This window comes from Gymnodraco acuticeps, unplaced genomic scaffold, assembly GCF_902827175.1.
Source record: "Gymnodraco acuticeps unplaced genomic scaffold, fGymAcu1.1, whole genome shotgun sequence".
Taxonomy (NCBI): domain Eukaryota; kingdom Metazoa; phylum Chordata; class Actinopteri; order Perciformes; family Bathydraconidae; genus Gymnodraco; species Gymnodraco acuticeps.
The window spans coordinates 1-20,204 of record NW_022990418.1 but is presented as its reverse complement, the minus strand read 5'-3'; the positions used below and the strand labels follow the sequence as shown (position 1 = coordinate 20,204).

At 41.2% G+C, this 20,204-nt stretch overlaps 1 protein-coding gene across 2 annotated transcripts; it reads right to left on the bottom strand.

Moving 5' to 3' along the window:
* Positions 1-465: 465 nt before the first annotated feature.
* LOC117551891 (troponin T, slow skeletal muscle-like) lies at positions 466-19,255 on the bottom strand. Of its 2 annotated transcripts, XM_034224974.1 has the most exons (15): positions 19,163-19,255; positions 13,346-13,373; positions 13,232-13,239; positions 13,067-13,144; positions 12,722-12,748; positions 8,726-8,746; positions 8,510-8,531; positions 7,711-7,771; positions 7,437-7,553; positions 6,808-6,885; positions 5,190-5,300; positions 4,985-5,094; positions 1,217-1,307; positions 1,091-1,131; positions 466-620 (listed from the first exon to the last, which is right to left on the bottom strand). In XM_034224974.1, exons 2-15 carry the CDS (start codon positions 13,369-13,371, stop codon positions 575-577), a joined length of 837 nt encoding a protein of 278 aa, XP_034080865.1. In that variant the 5' UTR covers positions 13,372-13,373; positions 19,163-19,255; the 3' UTR covers positions 466-574. The 2 variants fall into 2 exon arrangements, with proteins under 2 accessions (XP_034080865.1, XP_034080866.1); XM_034224975.1 differs by lacking the exon at positions 8,726-8,746.
* Between the last annotated feature and the right edge of the window lie 949 nt (positions 19,256-20,204).

Genomic DNA, 20,204 nt, shown 5'->3' with positions numbered 1-20,204 from the left:
TTCAGAATCATATTAAATTATTGTATTATATTTATTATGTGTTCATCATTAAATGTGGCACTTAGTAAGGGTGGAGTTTATTTTAATAATTGAACCTGTATTAATAGGTATGCGTTGATTTATATTTTGTATTAGTTAATAATCTCAGCCAAGTCTGCTCTGATTGGCTTAGAGATGTCCCGCCCCTTAGCCTCTCACCTACGATGTGTTGGAGCGCTAGCCAATAGGAGCGCGAGTGTTACATAGTGATGTCACTGTACAGAAGTAAACAAAGGAGTCCAATGGAGGCTTTTCAGGCGGGAGTGTGTGTGAGAGAAACTCTGAAGGGAACACAGGGATTTTAGCCTTTAGCCATTTACATGCACTAAAACCTACAGAACACAGGAGAGGGAAAACCACACAAAGTGATTTGGGGCCTCCTAAAGGCAGATGAAAACAGACCAGAGTCAGCTGCAGTGAGTGCATGTCGTTTTATTATCAATACATCTTATCAGCATTCAAAATCTGTCACACACTGAGACGCCTTCACTGCCACAGCCTTTGGGATCAATCCCATTTCTCCTCTTCGCCTCCTTTACTTCCAGCGACCGGCCACCTTCCCTTTGCCGAGGATCTTCTTACTGCAGGACAGAAACACAAGGAGGGTTATAACGAGGAGGAGGAGCATGTTGCTTAGGTATCTAACCTTTAACCGTCACTGTCACATGTAGCCGATGTCCCGCATTGGATTGACAGTCGCCCGTCTAAAACAAGGCTTTTATCCAAAGGTGTTAGAAAACAAGAGAGGGCGATCACCATTAGCTGTGTCAGATGTCAATCAACAGAGAAAGGTATGAACTTATGGGTGAAGCTGGTGGAGGGAGATTCCCAGAGAGTTATTGTCAGATTGGTTTTTGTTTTTTTAATTGCGCACAGGCGTGAATATGTTTGGACGCTTCCCCGAAACTCACAAGAAGCGCCAGACTCGTAAAGAAAATATTGATCTAGGGATATATTCCTCCTGAAACCAAAAGAGATGAGGTACCAAGTAATAAGACAGAGGACACGATTTCCTTTATAGGAAGAGAAGAACAGCAGTTTTTAAACTCACAACTTCTGAGCGTGTTGGATTCTGTTCAGCAGCACGATGATCTGCAGGGAGAAGCACAACAGGAAGTGAGAGGTGACAGGGAGGCACCCTAATGTTTAAAATGTGTGCTTTTAATCCCAGTAGTACCTCGTATTTCTGGTGCTTCATGTACTCCGTGTGGTCGAACTTCTCAGACTCCAGCTGGTAGATGCTGTTCCACATCTCCTGAGCTTCATGCCTAAAAAACACAGAGACAAATGTAGACAATATGTGTTATTTGGTTTCAAAGAGAAGCCCTACAGTGCTTTCTGTGATCGTCCCTCTCCTGTAGTGTGTTCTGTAGGTTTTAGTGCATGTAAATGGTCTGCAGAGACTAAAATCTACATACTGATATACTAAGGTGACCAGATTTTCAAAATTAAAACCGGGGACATTTTGAGTTTTGCGGTCAATATCTCATTAACATCCAATTCTGCACTGTTAAAGAAAAAAGGGGGACAATTCTGGTTCAATGTAATTCGAACATTTGAACTGTTGGATTCAAACAGAAGGACGATAGCTCATATATGAGACTTCAAAGGTCTTTTATTTTGAAACTCTACATCAGATTGTCCAGATTCTCTCTGAGTGACTGGATGGGCTCTCCTGCTATCACCCTGGAGTGAAATGAGTCTTTGATAATTTGACAGTTTTTTATTTATTCTTGTACAAAAACAGAAGGAAGTGAAATAAGTATTTTATTGAAGTGAAATAAGTATTTGATTGACTTTGAGTGACTCTTTGATTATGGACGGTTTCCATTAAATAATAATCAGAATATAGATGGACAATAGATCTAATTTGAGATTTTAAACAGCATACATTTTAAATTGTGCTTCAGAAAGTAATGTTATTTTAGGAGTGTTGTGAGATGGTGTCAACATCAATTGAAATTAGTCACCCAGTGGAAATATCAGATATGTCTTCATAACTGTATCCTTACATTTTACATTCACTCAGTTATAATGTGGTAGTTATACATACTTTGTTTTAAATTATTATTGATCACATTATATAGATAATTAGATAGATATTATATATATAATTTAAGCTCCAGTATATATGAATATGTTTGGTGTGTTTTTTAGGTATGTTTGTTATTGACAGAGTAAACACTTTTATTTTGAAGGCAGTTTTTACAGGCCTCTACATGCATGAGATATTCGCGCACCGCAATACAACGTGCGGGCTGGCTTGAGTGTGTTTTCCGAAGTGGGGGCTGGCCTGACCGCAGTCTGTTACCCAGTGTTTCCTGACATGAAACGTTTTGTTTCACCTTGCTATGTGTTTTTAACGTATATTAAAAAACGGGGACATTTCAACCGGGGACAGGCCAATACAAACGGGGACTGTCTCTGGAAAACGGGGACGTCTGGTCACCCTATGATATACACCTGAACATCAGCAGGAGAGGACTCTTTAAAGTAGAGACACTACATACTGATATACACCTGAACATCAGCAGGAGAGGACTCTTTAAAGTAGAGACACTACATACTGATATACACCTGAACATCAGCAGGAGAGGACTCTTTAAAGTAGAGACACTACATACTGATATACACCTGAACATCAGCAGGAGAGGACTCTTTAAAGTAGAGACACTACATACTGATATACACCTGAACATCAGCAGGAGAGGACTCTTTAAAGTAGAGACACTACATACTGATATACACCTGAACATCAGCAGGAGAGGACTCTTTAAAGTAGAGGACACTACATACTGATATACACCTGAACATCAGCAGGAGAGGACTCTTTAAAGTAGAGACACTACATACTGATATGCACCTGAACATCAGCAGGAGAGGACTCTTTAAAGTAGAGACACTACACACTGATATACACCTGAACCTCAGCAGGAGAGGACTCTTTAAAGTAGAGACACTACATACTGATATACACCTGAACATCAGCAGGAGAGGACTCTTTAAAGTAGAGACGCTACATACTGATATACACCTGAACATCAGCAGGAGAGGACTCTTTAAAGTAGAGACGCTACATACTGATATACACCTGAACATCAGCAGGAGAGGACTCTTAAAGTAGAGACCGTACATACTGATATACACCTGAACATCAGCAGGAGAGGACTCTTTAAAGTAGAGACGCTACATACTGATATGCACCTGAACATCAGCAGGAGAGGACTCTTTAAAGTAGAGACACTACATACTGATATACACCTGAACATCAGCAGGAGAGGACTCTTTAAAGTAGAGATACTACATACTGATATACACCTGAACATCAGCAGGAGAGGACTCTTTAAAGTAGAGACACTACATACTGATATACACCTGAACATCAGCAGGAGAGGACTCTTTAAAGTAGAGACGCTACATACTGATATACACCTGAACATCAGCAGGAGAGGACTCTTTAAAGTAGAGACAGTACATACTGATATACACCTGAACATCATTAGGAGAGGACTCTTTAAAGTAGAGACACTACTGATATACACCTGAACATCAGCAGGAGAGGACTCTTTAAAGTAGAGACACTACATACTGATATACACCTGAACATCAGCAGGAGAGGACTCTTTAAAGTAGAGACGCTACATACTGATATGCACCTGAACATCAGCAGGAGAGGACTCTTTAAAGTAGAGGCGCTACATACTGATATACACCTGAACATCAGCAGGAGAGAACTCTTTAAAGTAGAGACGCTACATACTGATATGCACCTGAACATCAGCAGGAGAGGACTCTTTAAAGTAGAGACGCTACATACTGATATGCACCTGAACATCAGCAGGAGAGGACTCTTTAAAGTAGAGACACTACATACTGATATACACCTGAACATCAGCAGGAGAGAACTCTTTAAAGTAGAGACGCTACATACTGATATGCACCTGAACAGCAGCAGGAGAGGACTCTTTAAAGTAGAGCCGCTACATACTGATATACACCTGAACATCAGCAGGAGAGGACTCTTTAAAGTAGAGACACTACATACTGATATACACCTGAACATCAGCAGGAGAGGACTCTTTAAAGTAGAGACACTACATACTGATATATACCTGAACATCAGCAGGAGAGGACTCTTTAAAGTAGAGACACTACATACTGATATACACCTGAACATCTTATGATTGTACTTATATTAGTGATTAAACTAATGGAAGTGAACAAGATAAGAATGAAGGGGTCTTTATGTCACTGTGTCTATCACAACTGGACCTTCTGTAAACCCCCCCCCCCCCTTCGCGGCATTATAATGTCCGTCTTTTCACTGAATTGTCGTCTTGAAAAGGGAACTCACAACAATTCGGCAACAACTTCATCCTCACCTGTTGCACTTGTCATTTCAACGTTAAAAACAATAAAACGGCATGAATTGCTTCGTCGCATTCATTCTAGATCCTCTGTCTCGAGCCAGTTCACTAGCGGGGCTTCTAGAGCACCTGGAACCGAGGGGAACTCTGAAAGAACACGCCCATTGGCTACAAATCAATCTGATTGGTTGATCAAACGGTCAGTCCAAACGTACGCTCTCATTCAGTGCAACGGCCAGGGCCTTCGATCAAGGATGTAGAATACCTTGGTGAAGGATATTCTACCCAGAGACCCAGAACAAGATCTGATTGGTTGCTTTCTTTTCTAACACAAACCCACTGAAATGCGTAGAGCATGGTCCGAGAAGGACAAACACATCAACGTAACACTGTGATATTACAGATCAACAACACAGATACCATTCTCATTTATTCATTTTATATACATTTTATTTATATAATTAAATCGATTTTTTGTTTGTTTTATCTGAGTGTTCCAGGGTATTCTCTCAATACCTTGAAGGCCCTGACGGTTCGCCTCTGCTGTTTTATCAGATGATAAATAAAAGACGACTCACTTGAGTGCGTCCTCCCTCATGGTGTCAACATTTAGCATCTTTCGTCTCTCGCCCAGAGTCTTCTTCTTGATCTCTAGACCCGTCAGACGCTTCCCCTTCCTCGTCTCTGCCTGGCTCAAAACACACAGTCACCATCAGTATTTTCATTTCTTCATCTTCATCATCATTGTTATATTATGATATAATACTGAGAACAGCAACAGACCTTTGCCAGGAAGCCTCCAAAGTTTCCCATGCCAGAGAGCACTTTCTTCTTCTTGAGATCATCAACTGCCTTCTTCTTGGCATCGTCTTCCTCTTTTCTGTGACGTTCCTCCTGATGAAGACCCAGAGAAGTGATGAAGAAAAGCATACGCTAAGCTAAAGGCGGCTAATGTTGCGCTATAAAGGAACTACAGCACGGTCACATGACTTCACGTCACCACCGCTAAGCTAAAGGTGGCTAATGTTGGGCTATAAAGGAACTACAGCACGGTCACATGACTTCACGTCACCACCGCTAAGCTAAAGGTGGCTAATGTTGGGCTATAAAGGAACTACAGCACGGTCACATGACTTCACGTCACCACCGCTAAGCTAAAGGTGGCTAATGTTGGGCTATAAAGGAACTACAGCACGGTCACATGACTTCACGTCACCACCGCTAAGCTAAAGACGGCTAATGTTGGGCTATAAAGGAACTACAGCACGGTCACATGACTTCACGTCACCTCCGCTAAGCTAAAGGAGGCTAATGTTGGGCTATAAAGGAACTACAGCACGGTCACATGACTTCACGTCACCACCGCTAAGCTAAAGGTGGCTAATGTTGGGCTATAAAGGAACTACAGCACGGTCACATGACTTCACGTCACCACCGCTAAGCTAAAGGTGGCTAATGTTGGGCTATAAAGGAACTACAGCACGGTCACATGACTTCACGTCACCACCGCTAAGCTAAAGGTGGCTAATGTTGGGCTATAAAGGAACTACAGCACGGTCACATGACTTCACGTCACCACCGCTAAGCTAAAGACGGCTAATGTTGGGCTATAAAGGAACTACAGCACGGTCACATGACTTCACGTCACCTCCGCTAAGCTAAAGGAGGCTAATGTTGGGCTATAAAGGAACTACAGCACGGTCACATGACTTCACGTCACCACCGCTAAGCTAAAGGAGGCTAATGTTGGGCTATAAAGGAACTACAGCACGGTCACAAGACTTCACGTCACCACCGCTAAGCTAAAGGAGGCTAATGTTGGGCTATAAAGGAACTACAGCACGGTCACATGACTTCACGTCACCACCGCTAAGCTAAAGGAGGCTAATGTTGGGCTATAAAGGAACTACAGCACGGTCACATGACTTCACGTCACCACCGCTAAGCTAAAGGAGGCTAATGTTGGGCTATAAAGGAACTACAGCACGGTCACATGACTTCACGTCACCACCGCTAAGCTAAAGGAGGCTAATGTTGGGCTATAAAGGAACTACAGCACGGTCACATGACTTCACGTCACCACCGCTAAGCTAAAGGAGACTAATGTTGGGCTATAAAGGAACCAAAACACATTCAGAAAACCATTGACCTCCAGACCAGGGGAAGTCATTCCTGCAGATCTTTTTTTTCCTGCAGAGTAGCTTTCTCCATGATTTATATTTTAAACTGGTTTTACATACTTTTAGAAGCTAGCTCAACACTTTGAGCTTTACTCCAGCCCAGTGAAGTTACATAACTGTGTGTGTGTGTGTGTGTGTGTGTGTGTGTGTGTGTGTGTGTGTGTGTGTGTGTGTGTGTGTGTGTGTGTGTGTGTGTGTGTGTGTATGAGTGTGTGTTTTACCGCGATCCTGTTCTGTCGGTCCTTCTCCCTCTCCGTTCGGACCCTCTGGATCTCAGCTCTCTCCGACCGACGATTCTCCTGATGGGAAGCAAAGAAGTTTAAGGTCTGTTTCCTCTCTTAATATGTATGTTAACCCAGTCTCACGGCATTTCGTGTTATAGTCACAACATTTATTTAATCTACACGATTTTCGCATTTTCTTCGTGTCACACAGAACGATTTCAAAAGCAATGTATTTCTATTGGTAGTGTTTTCCGTGCCTGCACCACGTCTTTTGGTCCGGTCGGGTCTTGGAAGCTGTGGGGTTCATAAAAACATGTTCTTACTCAATATCTTACCCTAAGCCTAACCCTTTTATTTAAAATTGTATAATGTTGGAGTTTTTTTGCCGTCCGCGAGGAGAATAATTGGCTCAGAGCCTCAGAATACTGAAACCTGTATTTCTTAAATCTTTTTTTCCTTCTAATTTGTTATTATTTACATTGCTTTTAAAATCGTTCTGTGTGACTCGAAAAAAAATGGCGAAATCGTGTTGGTGAACACGAATCAATAGATTAAATTCGTGACTATAACACGAAATGCCGTGAGACTGTGTTGGTCCTTGTTGAAGGTGTGAAAGGGGAGCTTACGATTCGGTCCTTCAGGCTGATCAGTTCCTCCTCGTCTTTCTTCCTCTGGTCAAAGTGGACGTCGATCAGAGTGTGAAGCTCCAGTAAATCTTTCTCCATACGCTTTCTGTGGATGTCCTGCAAAGAGAGAGAGATTATGTTTCTATATTGGCATCTCATTAGGTATGACAAAACTGAATATCATTATTTTACCACAGATGCGTTGTTTTGGATTCAGTATTTATAGTTTTATGGTCAGGTATCTGGATAAAATCTGATTAAAGGCACGACTTACATCAAAATCCACCCGGTCGCCCTCAGGGATCTTTGGAGGGGCGAGTTGGGGAACCAAAGGTCTGAAGAAGAGCAGGAAGAACAAGGTTTACGAGAAGTACATCATCAAATCAATGGGACTTTTGAGGAAGAGAATGAGGGCCACGTGTGAATTTTCTTTTGAGATCTGACCAAAGAGAATATTTTTGTTCAGAGAAAGGAAAATAAAAAACATGTTTTTTACTTACTCTCATTTTTTACTTTTTCTCTCAGATTTCGGACTTTTTGCAGAAATATCTGACTTTTTTCTTAAATTTGAGTTTTTTCCTAAAATGTCTGACTTCTATAAGAATTCTGACTTTTTTCTAATTTGTGACTTTTTCTCAGATTTCTGACTAAAAACTAAAAATGTTTCTCAAATTGAGCATATTTTCCTCAAATGTCTGACTTTTTTTCAGAATTCTGATTTATTTTAAGATTTGACTTTTTACAAATGTAGTTTTTTTTCTCAAATTTCACTAATTTCTCAGAATTCTGACTTTTCTTAAATTCGACTTTTTTCACAAATTTAATTTTTTTCTCCTAATTTCTCCGAATTCTGACTATTCACACATTTTAATGTTTTTCTCAAATTTGAGTTTTTTTATCTCTGAGGACAAAGTCAGAATTCTGAGAAAAAGTTAAAAAAAATTCGGATCTCAGAAGTCTGACTTTAATCTCCGAACTGAAAAGAAAGAAATCACTGTTGGTCCTATAATGCTTAATGTCTTTGCGTAGAGGGAATAACCAATGCAACCAAAGGATACACCATATAAACATACTTTGGTTTTGGGCGCTCTTCCTCTGTTGATAAAAGAGAGAAAAAGACACAAATAACGTTTAATGACGATTAATTAGTGTTACTAAAGGAACAGCAAGCAAAGGACTACAAAATAAAAGGCAATTAAGCCGTTATCTTTCAATTCAGGGTTTCACTTAACTTCTATCCATGGTAATGTTAACCACCAATCTGGGAAACCATGTCTAACATTTCTCACCTTCCTCCTGGACTTCTTGATCTGACGGACCAACGACATGAAGACAGAATGAACAATGGATAATTACATACAAATGGAGCAGGAAATGAGTCATTTACGATGGGTGGAAAGTATAGAGCAAGGGAATGGGAGAAGTAGGACGGACGAGAGGGAGCAAGAGAGTAAAAGAGTAGGATGAGGAAGGTTGCATCGGAAGGAAATGCGGGATGGAAATGAGGAAAGATGCTCTTAGAGTGAAGAGGAGATTGAAATGCAGAAGTGAGAAATTATAAAGGTCCAGGAGAGGAAGGAGGAAATCCACATCCCGGGGATCAAGAGGTAATATTCCCCAAATATTTAACTATTACTTTAAAACCATGATTTCCCATCATGCATTGAGAGGCACACAATCTGCAGGCACTATAAACCCCCACAGAGAGGTGCAGGAATGAGTCCTAAAACCCTGGCATGACTCAGCATTTTAGCACTTGTCCCCTGGTCTGGAGGTCAATGGTTTTCTGAATGTGTTTTTGGTTCCTTTATACTTAGCCTGTCACGATAATTAATTTTGTTGGACGATACATTTTCCCGGAAATTATTGTGATAAACGTTAATATTGTTGGCGCCTAACTGTAGCCCAACATTAGCCACCTTTAGCTTAGCGGTGGTGAAGTGAAGTCATGTGACCGTGCTGTAGTTCCTTTATAGCCCAACATTAGCCACCTTTAGCTTAGCGGTGGTGAAGTGAAGTCATGTGACCGTGCTGTAGTTCCTTTATAGCCCAACATTAGCCGCCTTTAGCTTAGCGGTGGAGACGTGAAGTCATGTGACCGTGCTGTAGTTCCTTTATAGCCCAACATTAGCCTCCTTTAGCTTAGCAGTGGTGACGTGAAGTCATGTGACCGTGCTGTAGTTCCTTTATAGCTCAACATTAGCCGCCTTTAGCTTAGCGGTGGAGACGTGAAGTCATGTGACCGTGTTGTAGTTCCTTTATAGCCCAACATTAGCCTCCTTTAGCTTAGCAGTGGTGACGTGAAGTCATGTGACCGTGCTGTAGTTCCTTTATAGCCCAACATTAGCCACCTTTAGCTTAGCGGTGGTGACGTGAAGTCATGTGACCGTGCTGTAGTTCCTTTATAGCCCAACATTAGCCGCCTTTAGCTTAGCGGTGGTGACTTGAAGTCATGTGACCGTGCTGTAGTTCCTTTATAGCCCAACATTAGCCGCCTTTAGCTTAGCGGTGGTGACGTGAGGTCATGTGACCGTGCTGTAGTTCCTTTATAGCCCAACATTAGCCTCCTTTAGCTTAGCGGTGGAGACATGAAGTCATGTGACCGTGTTGTAGTTCCTTTATAGCCCAACATTAGCCTCCTTTAGCTTAGCAGTGGTGACGTGAAGTCATGTGACCGCGCTGTAATTCCTTTATAGCCCAACATTAGCCTCCTTTAGCTTAGCGGTGGAGACGTGAAGTCATGTGACCGTGTTGTAGTTCCTTTATAGCCCAACATTAGCCTCCTTTAGCTTAGCAGTGGTGACGTGAAGTCATGTGACCGCGCTGTAGTTCCTTTATAGCCCAACATTAGCCTCCTTTAGCTTAGCGGTGGAGACGTGAAGTCATGTGACCGTGCTGTAGTTCCTTTATAGCCCAACATTAGCCTCCTTTAGCTTAGCGGTGGCGACGTGAAGTCATGTGACCGTGCTGTAGTTCCTTTATAGCCCAACATTAGCCTCCTTTAGCTTAGCAGTGGTGACGTGAAGTCATGTGACCGCGCTGTAGTTCCTTTATAGCCCAACATTAGCCTCCTTTAGCTTAGCGGTGGAGACGTGAAGTCATGTGACCGTGCTGTAGTTCCTTTATAGCCCAACATTAGCCTCCTTTAGCTTAGCGGGTGGCGACGTGAAGTCATGTGACCGTGCTGTAGTTCCTTATAGCCCAACATTAGCCACCTTTAGCTTAGCGGTGGTGACGTGAAGTCATGTGACCGTGCTGTAGTTCCTTTATAGCCCAATATTAGCCACCTTTAGCTTAGCGGTGGTGACGTGAAGTCATGTGACCGTGCTGTAGTTCCTTTATAGCCCAACATTAGCCTCCTTTAGCTTAGCAGTGGTGACGTGAAGTCATGTGACCGTGCTGTAGTTCCTTTATAGCCCAACATTAGCCTCCTTTAGCTTAGCGGTGGCGACGTGAAGTCATGTGACCGTGCTGTAGTTCCTTTATAGCCCAACATTAGCCACCTTTAGCTTAGCGGTGGTGACGTGAAGTCATGTGACCGTGCTGTAGTTCCTTTATAGCCCAACATTAGCCACCTTTAGCTTAGCGGTGGTGAAGTGAAGTCATGTGACCGTGCTGTAGTTCCTTTATAGCCCAACATTAGCCGCCTTTAGCTTAGCGGTGGAGACGTGAAGTCATGTGACCGTGCTGTAGTTCCTTTATAGCCCAACATTAGCCTCCTTTAGCTTAGCAGTGGTGACGTGAAGTCATGTGACCGTGCTGTAGTTCCTTTATAGCTCAACATTAGCCGCCTTTAGCTTAGCGGTGGAGACGTGAAGTCATGTGACCGTGTTGTAGTTCCTTTATAGCCCAACATTAGCCTCCTTTAGCTTAGCAGTGGTGACGTGAAGTCATGTGACCGTGCTGTAGTTCCTTTATAGCCCAACATTAGCCACCTTTAGCTTAGCGGTGGTGACGTGAAGTCATGTGACCGTGCTGTAGTTCCTTTATAGCCCAACATTAGCCGCCTTTAGCTTAGCGGTGGTGACTTGAAGTCATGTGACCGTGCTGTAGTTCCTTTATAGCCCAACATTAGCCGCCTTTAGCTTAGCGGTGGTGACGTGAGGTCATGTGACCGTGCTGTAGTTCCTTTATAGCCCAACATTAGCCTCCTTTAGCTTAGCGGTGGAGACATGAAGTCATGTGACCGTGTTTGTAGTTCCTTTATAGCCCAACATTAGCCTCCTTTAGCTTAGCAGTGGTGACGTGAAGTCATGTGACCGCGCTGTAATTCCTTTATAGCCCAACATTAGCCTCCTTTAGCTTAGCGGTGGAGACGTGAAGTCATGTGACCGTGTTGTAGTTCCTTTATAGCCCAACATTAGCCTCCTTTAGCTTAGCAGTGGTGACGTGAAGTCATGTGACCGCGCTGTAGTTCCTTTATAGCCCAACATTAGCCTCCTTTAGCTTAGCGGTGGAGACGTGAAGTCATGTGACCGTGCTGTAGTTCCTTTATAGCCCAAACATTAGCCTCCTTTAGCTTAGCGGTGGCGACGTGAAGTCATGTGACCGTGCTGTAGTTCCTTATAGCCCAACATTAGCCTCCTTTAGCTTAGCAGTGGTGACGTGAAGTCATGTGACCGCGCTGTAGTTCCTTTATAGCCCAACATTAGCCTCCTTTAGCTTAGCGGTGGAGACGTGAAGTCATGTGACCGTGCTGTAGTTCCTTTATAGCCCAACATTAGCCTCCTTTAGCTTAGCGGTGGCGACGTGAAGTCATGTGACCGTGCTGTAGTTCCTTTATAGCCCAACATTAGCCACCTTTAGCTTAGCGGTGGTGACGTGAAGTCATGTGACCGTGCTGTAGTTCCTTTATAGCCCAATATTAGCCACCTTTAGCTTAGCGGTGGTGACGTGAAGTCATGTGACCGTGCTGTAGTTCCTTTATAGCCCAACATTAGCCTCCTTTAGCTTAGCAGTGGTGACGTGAAGTCATGTGACCGTGCTGTAGTTCCTTTATAGCCCAACATTAGCCACCCCTAGCTTAGCATTAGCTTCTTCAGAAATCCTAAAGTAGTGTTAATGTGTGGAGATTATCCTGCTGAACTAAACGTGTAAATATCATAAACGTTGAGATTATTTTTCTGCAATAATCCAAAATCACATGGAGGAATCCCATTGGTCCAGGGAGATGCTGCCTTCAGGGACCAACACATAAATACATTCTTGCACCACTCTATTGGATTTAAGTTATTCGTATTAATGGTTTGTAAAAGTTTGAGTTATGACGGACATGCTGTACGTACCGTGGTGTTCTTGGTGCTCATGTCGCTCTGGAGGTTTTGGAAGCAGAATAGAGTGGAAGTAAAGGGTCAGAGTTAGTGATGCCCATCATTTACTGCAGATATATCAAACAAGGAAACATATTTTCTTATCATGAATACCCTTGTTGTCCGTCATAATGTGTGTACATCCATAGAACACTCATAGACATTACACAGTACACCTGATACTACAATAATCCATTGAGAAACATTTTGTTGCAATTTCTTTGGGGTCAAACCATATTTGCAGATGACTACAAACCACTTTGTTTAATCAGGGTGGATGCAGGTCAACTGCTTTGCATTCTGGGTATTTCCCTGACCTACCTTCATCCTCCTCTACCTCCACCCGCTGCTCTTCATCCTCCTCTTCCACTTCCTCAGGCTCCACCTCCTCTTCAGCCTCTGGAGAAAAGAGACCCAGAGAAATTCATTTACAATCAGTTGTTTCTAGGAAACCTAAAGTGTTAAATGTGGAGACATTGAACTCACCCTGCTCCCTGGAGAGAAGAGGAGAAGAAATAGAGACAAACATATTAATTAGTTAACTTCACGGTTAATGCAAACGCTGAAATTATAAATACTGAAGGATGTTTCTGTACTCACTCGTACTCTTCTTCGACGTCTGACATGACTGCAGAGAACAGAGGCAGAGGACAAACAAATCAGGACAATCTACAATCAGTAGAAGTTCAATCAGGAGAGAACTGACACGATTATACACAATTGAGAAAAAAGTTAGAATTCTGGGCAAAAAGTCAAATCCATGATAAAAGTCTGACATCTTTAGAAAATAACATTTGAGTAAAAAAGTCAGATTTTTTTTAAATAGTCAGATTTTTTAGAAAAAAGTCAATTTTTTGTGAAAAAAGTCAGAATTCTTAGAAAAAAGTCAATTTTTTAGAAAATAGTCAGAATTCCAAAATTGAGAAAAATTCTAAATTGAGAAAAAAGTCAGAATTCTTAGAAAATACAAATTTGAGTAAAAAAGGCAGAATTAAAAAAAAATTCTGTGAAGAAAAAGTTACATTTAATAAAAAATACATTCATAAAAAATGCCTAAATTGAGAAAAATTCTAAATTGAGAAAAAAGTCGGAATTCAGGAAAAAAAGTCAGAATTCTGAGAAAATATAAATTTGAGTAAAAAAGAAGAATTAAAAAGTCAAACCTGAGAAAAAAAGACCGACATTTTGGAGAAAAGTCAGGTTTTTTTGGACAAAATTCAGAATGTTTGGAGAATAAGTCAGAATTCTGAGAAATACGTAGAAATTAATACAAAAATCAAGAAAAAAATTCAAATTTGGGGAAAAAGTCAGGATTGTGAGAAAAATCTGAACTCTTAGAAAAACGTCTAATTTTAGCCATTAAAAAAATATATAAGTCAAAAATTAATTTGAGAAAACAAGTCAGAATTAAAAAAATAAACGGCAAAATTCTGTGAAAAAAATCAAACGTCAGAAGTTCAGAATCCTTATAAAGTGCTTGAGGAAAATCTACTTAGAAACATTGCCTCAATGACTACAATACAATAGGTCTTTGGCAGAAACCTTAACTAGGATAAAAATATACTGGTTACATGGATTAGAGATACTTAAAAACATGTCGGGTGTTTTTTTAAATACTGAGAAACCCATGTGCTGTAAATGCAGCAGTGAATCATCACAAAGGTGGCTGTGATTAATCTCTTTGGAAACAGGGACACACACACAGACACAATGCAGGCTATGAATGGCCCCTGTGAGCTGCTATTGGCTGAAACCACGCTGACACCTTCCTGGAGGGAAACTGGAGATTGATGGAGCGTCAACAGGTGAGAATGTGAAGCGGGTTAAACGTAGAAAGATCGGGGTTAAAAAAGTCAGAATTTCTTTGAAAAAAATGTGCACATTCTGGGAAAAAGTCAGGATTGTGAGAAAAATCTGAAGTCTTAGAAACACGTCTACCCTCCTGTTGTCTTCGGGTCAATCTGACCGATTCACTGCTTTCATCAATCATAACTTTTTAGTTTTACATTAGATTGCATTCAGGCTTCATGATATCCTTCACAGGAGACATTTGAACACACAATGCTGATCAACACTTGCATTGCATTGTGGGTGATTTAGTGAACTTTGTAACTCCATGGTGTTCCCGGTCTGACCGCCATAAAGAGAAGGAATTAGTAACCATCCGGATCAGATACAACACACACACACACACACACACACACACACACACACACACACACACACACACACACACACACCACACACACACACACACACACACACACACACACACACACAAACAATTTGACACATGTCCCGCTCTTATGTGCCCCTCCCCCCACATGGATCACACCTGGCACACCAAGACATGTTCAGTGTCTATTCTTTGTATATTTACTGCAGTTGTTCATGTATAGGCCTACCAGCAGTCTGATACAATATGTACAGTTTGAAAGGGTGTTAAATTACATCTGGTGTTGATTAATGGTTTTTGTGTTAATGTAATAGCAGTTAAAACAGGACCAGTCAAATGTGACCGTGAACACCAAAGTAAGGGGGGGGGGGGGGGGGGGGGGGGGGGGGGGAAGAAGACAAGGAAAAACAAAATGTCTGAATTCTGGGGAAAAACTCAAACCTGAGAAAAAAAGACAGACATTTGGGGGAAAAATCTGAATTCTTAGAAGTACAGCTACATGACTAAATCTACTTAGAAACATTGCCCCGCTGACTACAACATTATAGATGTTTGGCAGTAATATTAACTAGGATATAAAGACACTGGTTACATGGAGGGATACTTAAAAACACATCAGCAGTGAGTCATCTCTGTGAAATCAAAGCTGTGATACATCTCTTTGGAAACAGGGACACACACACAGACACAATGCATACTGACATGCTATTGGCTATGAATGGCCCCTGTGAGCTGCTATTGGCTGAAACCACGCTGACACCTTCCTGGAAGGAAACTGGAGATTGATGGAGCGTCAACAGGTGAGAATGTGAAGAGTGTTAAACGTGGAAAGATTGAGTTTCCTCCCTCTCTCCATCCCTCTCCTCTTGTCCTATTGTCTGGTGTTGAAAGAGTGACTTTCCAAAAACAAATAACCCACAGATCTTCTTACTGCCAGAGATGGGAAGTAGTGGAGTACAAATACTTCGTTACTGTACTTAAGTACATGTTTCTGGTATCAGTACTTTACTCCAATACTTATTTTTCTTACGACTTTTACTTCTTACATGTTGAACCCAAATACCTGTACTTTCTACTTCTTACATGTTGAACCCAAATACCTGTACTTTCTACTTCTCACATGTTGAACACAAATACCTGTACTTTCTACTTGTTACATGTTGAACTCAAATACCTGTACTTTCTACTTCTTACATGTTGAACTCAAATACCCGTACTTTCTACTTCTTACATGTTGAACACAAATACCTGTACTTTCTACTTGTTACATGTTGAACTCAAATACCTGTACTTTCTACTTCTTACATGTTGAACCCAAATACCTGTACTTTCTACTTCTTACATGTTGAACTCAAATACCTGTACTTTCTACTACTTACATGTTGAACTCAAATACCTGTACTTTCTACTACTTACATGTTGAACCCAAATACCTGTACTTTCTACTTCTCACATGTTGAACTCAAATACCTGTACTTTCTACTTCTTACATGTTGAACTCAAATACCTGTACTTTCTACTTCTTACATGTTGAACTCAAATACCTGTACTTTCTACTACTTACATGTTGAACTCAAATACCTGTACTTTCTACTTCTTACATGTTGAACTCAAATACCTGTACTTTCTACTACTTACATGTTGAACTCAAATACCTGTACTTTCTACTTCTTACATGTTGAACCCAAATACCTGTACTTTTCTACTTCTTACATGTTGAACTCAAATACCTGTACTTTCTACTACTTACATGTTGAACTCAAATACCTGTACTTTCTACTTCTTACATGTTGAACTCAAATACCTGTACTTTCTACTTCACCAGCGAGTTAGCAACAAGCTAGTGAACATAGCGAAGCATTTAGTAGCTTTAACGCCACATATTCTCATACTGAAACCTAACATTGCTCTTGTCAATGTTAACAACGTATTTCTGCTGCCACCGAGTTATTGCACATGAAAAATATTGTGTTAATTTGTGAATAAGAGGAGCTGATAGCTGGACTTAGTGAAGATAACTATGATAGCTGTTTCCAGTTGTTGCTAAGCTAACCCAAACCCCATATTAACTGATATGTAGGTACAACTTGTCACAGAACAGACACTTAAAAGCTTTTATTTAAATCATTATGTCTTAAAAGTCATGTGAGAGTAATTTTGTGAATGGATGTGAAAGATCTGGTTCATTTTATATGCAATAAGTCAAACTTTTTAGCTTTTAACTTTAGCCTATGATGCAGAATGAACAGCAAATGAAGCTAACTGAAGCTAAATGAAAATGTTAAAAAGTGGACTATTTTTAATAAGATAAGATAATGATATCTTAATTGGCAGTAGCATAAAAAACAACAAAACAAGGCATACATCGAAATTAAAGAGTAGAAGTAAACAATACTAGAAATTAAACATCTCGAAATATAATTAAAGCGGCATTAAAAAGCAGGAACTATACAGGAGAGTCATCGGCTGCTCACTGCCTTCTCTGGAGGAACTCTTCAGCCAACGTTGCCTCAACAGAGCAGGCAAAATAATTGCAGACTCTTCACACCCTGGACACTTCCTGTTTGTTCTTCTGCCCTCCGGTCGACGCTACAGGTCAATTCAATCAAGGACAAACCCACTGAAAAACAGTTTCTACCCCAGAGCCATACGAGAACTGAACACCGTCAAACGCTGAACTGAACAGTTACAACTTCCAACTGCACTACTTTTTAATAGTTGTATTAACTTATATTATAAACTTTTATTTATCTATATCGGTATTTTATACAAAAAGCAGAGCAATATTGACATCCCTTGGAGTTGAGTGCTTTGCTCAAAGGCTCTGTCACTGTGTGTTGAACGCAGAGGGATGGCTTCACTCAGGAACTATGTGAAGGTGACACCTATGAATAAATCCATGATGGATGAAGAGAGGGATGAATAACGGGAGATGAATGAGAGATGACCGTGTCCAAACCGCCTAACTGGGGTTCAAATACCAACTGGATCGACTTAGCAGAGGTTATTTTGGTCAAGGGCAATGTGTGTGTGTGTGTGTGTGTGTGTGTGTGTGTGTGTGTGTGTGTGTGTGTGTGTGTGTGTGTGTGTGTGTGTGTGTGTGTGTGTGTGTGTGTGTGTGTGTGTGTGTGTGTGGTCGGTCAAAAGAAGAATGGGTGTGTAACAAAACCTCAATAGAGTTCAAGCTAAAGGCCATTGTAGTGTTATGGGTATTTATAGCTTGAGAGTTAGCGTTTAAGCTAACAGTGAAATTAGCCCCTTTGTTTCTTGACATAGAAACTGATTCATAAGTGACATGGTATTTTATTGAATGCGTGGCAGGATGTTTATAATATGATGTATCATTTTGAATAACACTAAATGAAAAAGAGGGAACTTTACAATAACAGATAGACATTGCTATGTAAATAGAGTTAGCTAGCTGTTAGCATCTGAGGTTTGCAGGGACAATAGATGCAAACAAACTATGTAAAGGATGGTAGGTTACACACACACACACACACACACACACACACACACACACACACACACACACACACACACACACACACACACACACACACACACACACACACACACACACACACACACACACACACACACACACACACACACACACACACACACACACACACACACACACACACACACACACATTAATTCCCTTTCGATCTCTCAATCAGCTGTTGTTGTATTGACTTTTGGCGATATTTTTTTATCACAAAACCTCTTGTATTTTTAAACTCTTGTGATTATTACATCAACCTTTTAATCATAAAGTAACTCAAGCTATCGGATAAATGTAGTCAGATAAACACAGCAACAAAGTTATACCGTTTATTTCTTCAGTATTTAATATAAATATACCACTATTTGATTATGTCAAGGTAGCAATTAAGGCAGTATGAAATTAGCTTCTGTAATTAATTGTTGTTATTTCGTTATAAATATGGGTTTTAGTTATACGTTCTTCTACCGTGGTGCATTCAAGGATGCTCAGACATAATACTGTATAACCCAGAAACAGCAACAAACTATTCAATGAGAAATAAAACCTAGTACGAATCCTCGAATGACTGAATCACTGGATAAATGTATTTTGTTGATTGGAAAACGTTTTAGTGACAATACTACAAAACAAGGGTTCACTTCTGTATGATATGATGACAGCAAGACAAGACCTAGAGAAGATGATTTTAAAGGACAGACAGACCATCAGACACATGGACACACACACTTACCTGTATATGAAGGTGTTCTGTCACCACAGACACAAGAGAGACAGACAGAATGGATAATGTACTGACAGAGGAAGTTTTATACGGAGAGGAGGGAGGGGGCACTGTGTGTGTGTGTGGGGGGGGGTTGGTGTGTGTGTGTGTTGTCTAAAGGAATATGTGTGCGTGCATGCTGTGAGAATTGAGTATACAATACAAGAATAACTGTGAGTCTGTGTGTGTGCAATTGTATAGCTTGGTGTGTGTGTGTGTGTGTGTGTGTGTGTGTGTGTGTGTGTGTGTGTGTGTGTGTGTGTGTGTGTGGGATTAAGCGGAGGCAGAAAGATGAACCTCGCAGGATTAGAGGTAACAGAAGGATGACCTCATGGACAAATGGAGGAGAGACAGGGTGAGGGGGGGATGAGTTTGTTAAAAGACAAAAGTTATTATATGGAAAGGAACTACAGCACGGTCACATGACTTCACGTCACCACCGCTAAGCTAAAGGAGGCTAATGTTGGGCTATAAAGGAACTACAGCACGGTCACATGACTTCACGTCACCACCGCTAAGCTAAAGGAGGCTAATGTTGGGCTATAAAGGAACTACAAGCAACGGTCACATGACTTCACGTCACCCACCACTAAGCTAAAGGGAGGCTAATGTTGGGCTATAAAGGAACTACAGCACGGTCACATGACTTTCACGTCACCTACCGCTAAGCTAAAGGAGGCTAATGTTGGCTATAAAGGAACTACAGCACGGTCACATGACTTCACGTCACCACCGCTAAGCTAAAGGAGGCTAATGTTGGGCTATAAAGGAACTACAGCACGGTCACATGACTTCACGTCACCACCGCTAAGCTAAAGTAGGCTAATGTTTGGCGATAAAGGAACTACAGCACGGTCACATGACTTCACGTCACACCGCTAAGCTAAAGGAGGCTAATGTTGGGGCTATAGAGGAACCTACAGCACGGTCACATGACTTCACGTCACCACCGCTAAGCTAAGGAGGCTAATGTTGGGCTATAAAGGAACTACACACACGGTCACATGACTTC

Coding starts and splice junctions, on each gene's coding strand:
- LOC117551891 (XM_034224974.1), bottom strand. CDS start 13,371: ATGTCAGACGTCGAAGAAGAGTACGA. Junction 7,554..7,710: donor GCGACCGGGTGGATTTTGAT/GTAAGTCGTGCC, acceptor CTCTCTTTGCAG/GACATCCACAGAAAGCGTAT. Junction 5,301..6,807: donor ACCGACAGAACAGGATCGCG/GTAAAACACACA, acceptor GGTCTTCATCAG/GAGGAACGTCACAGAAAAGA.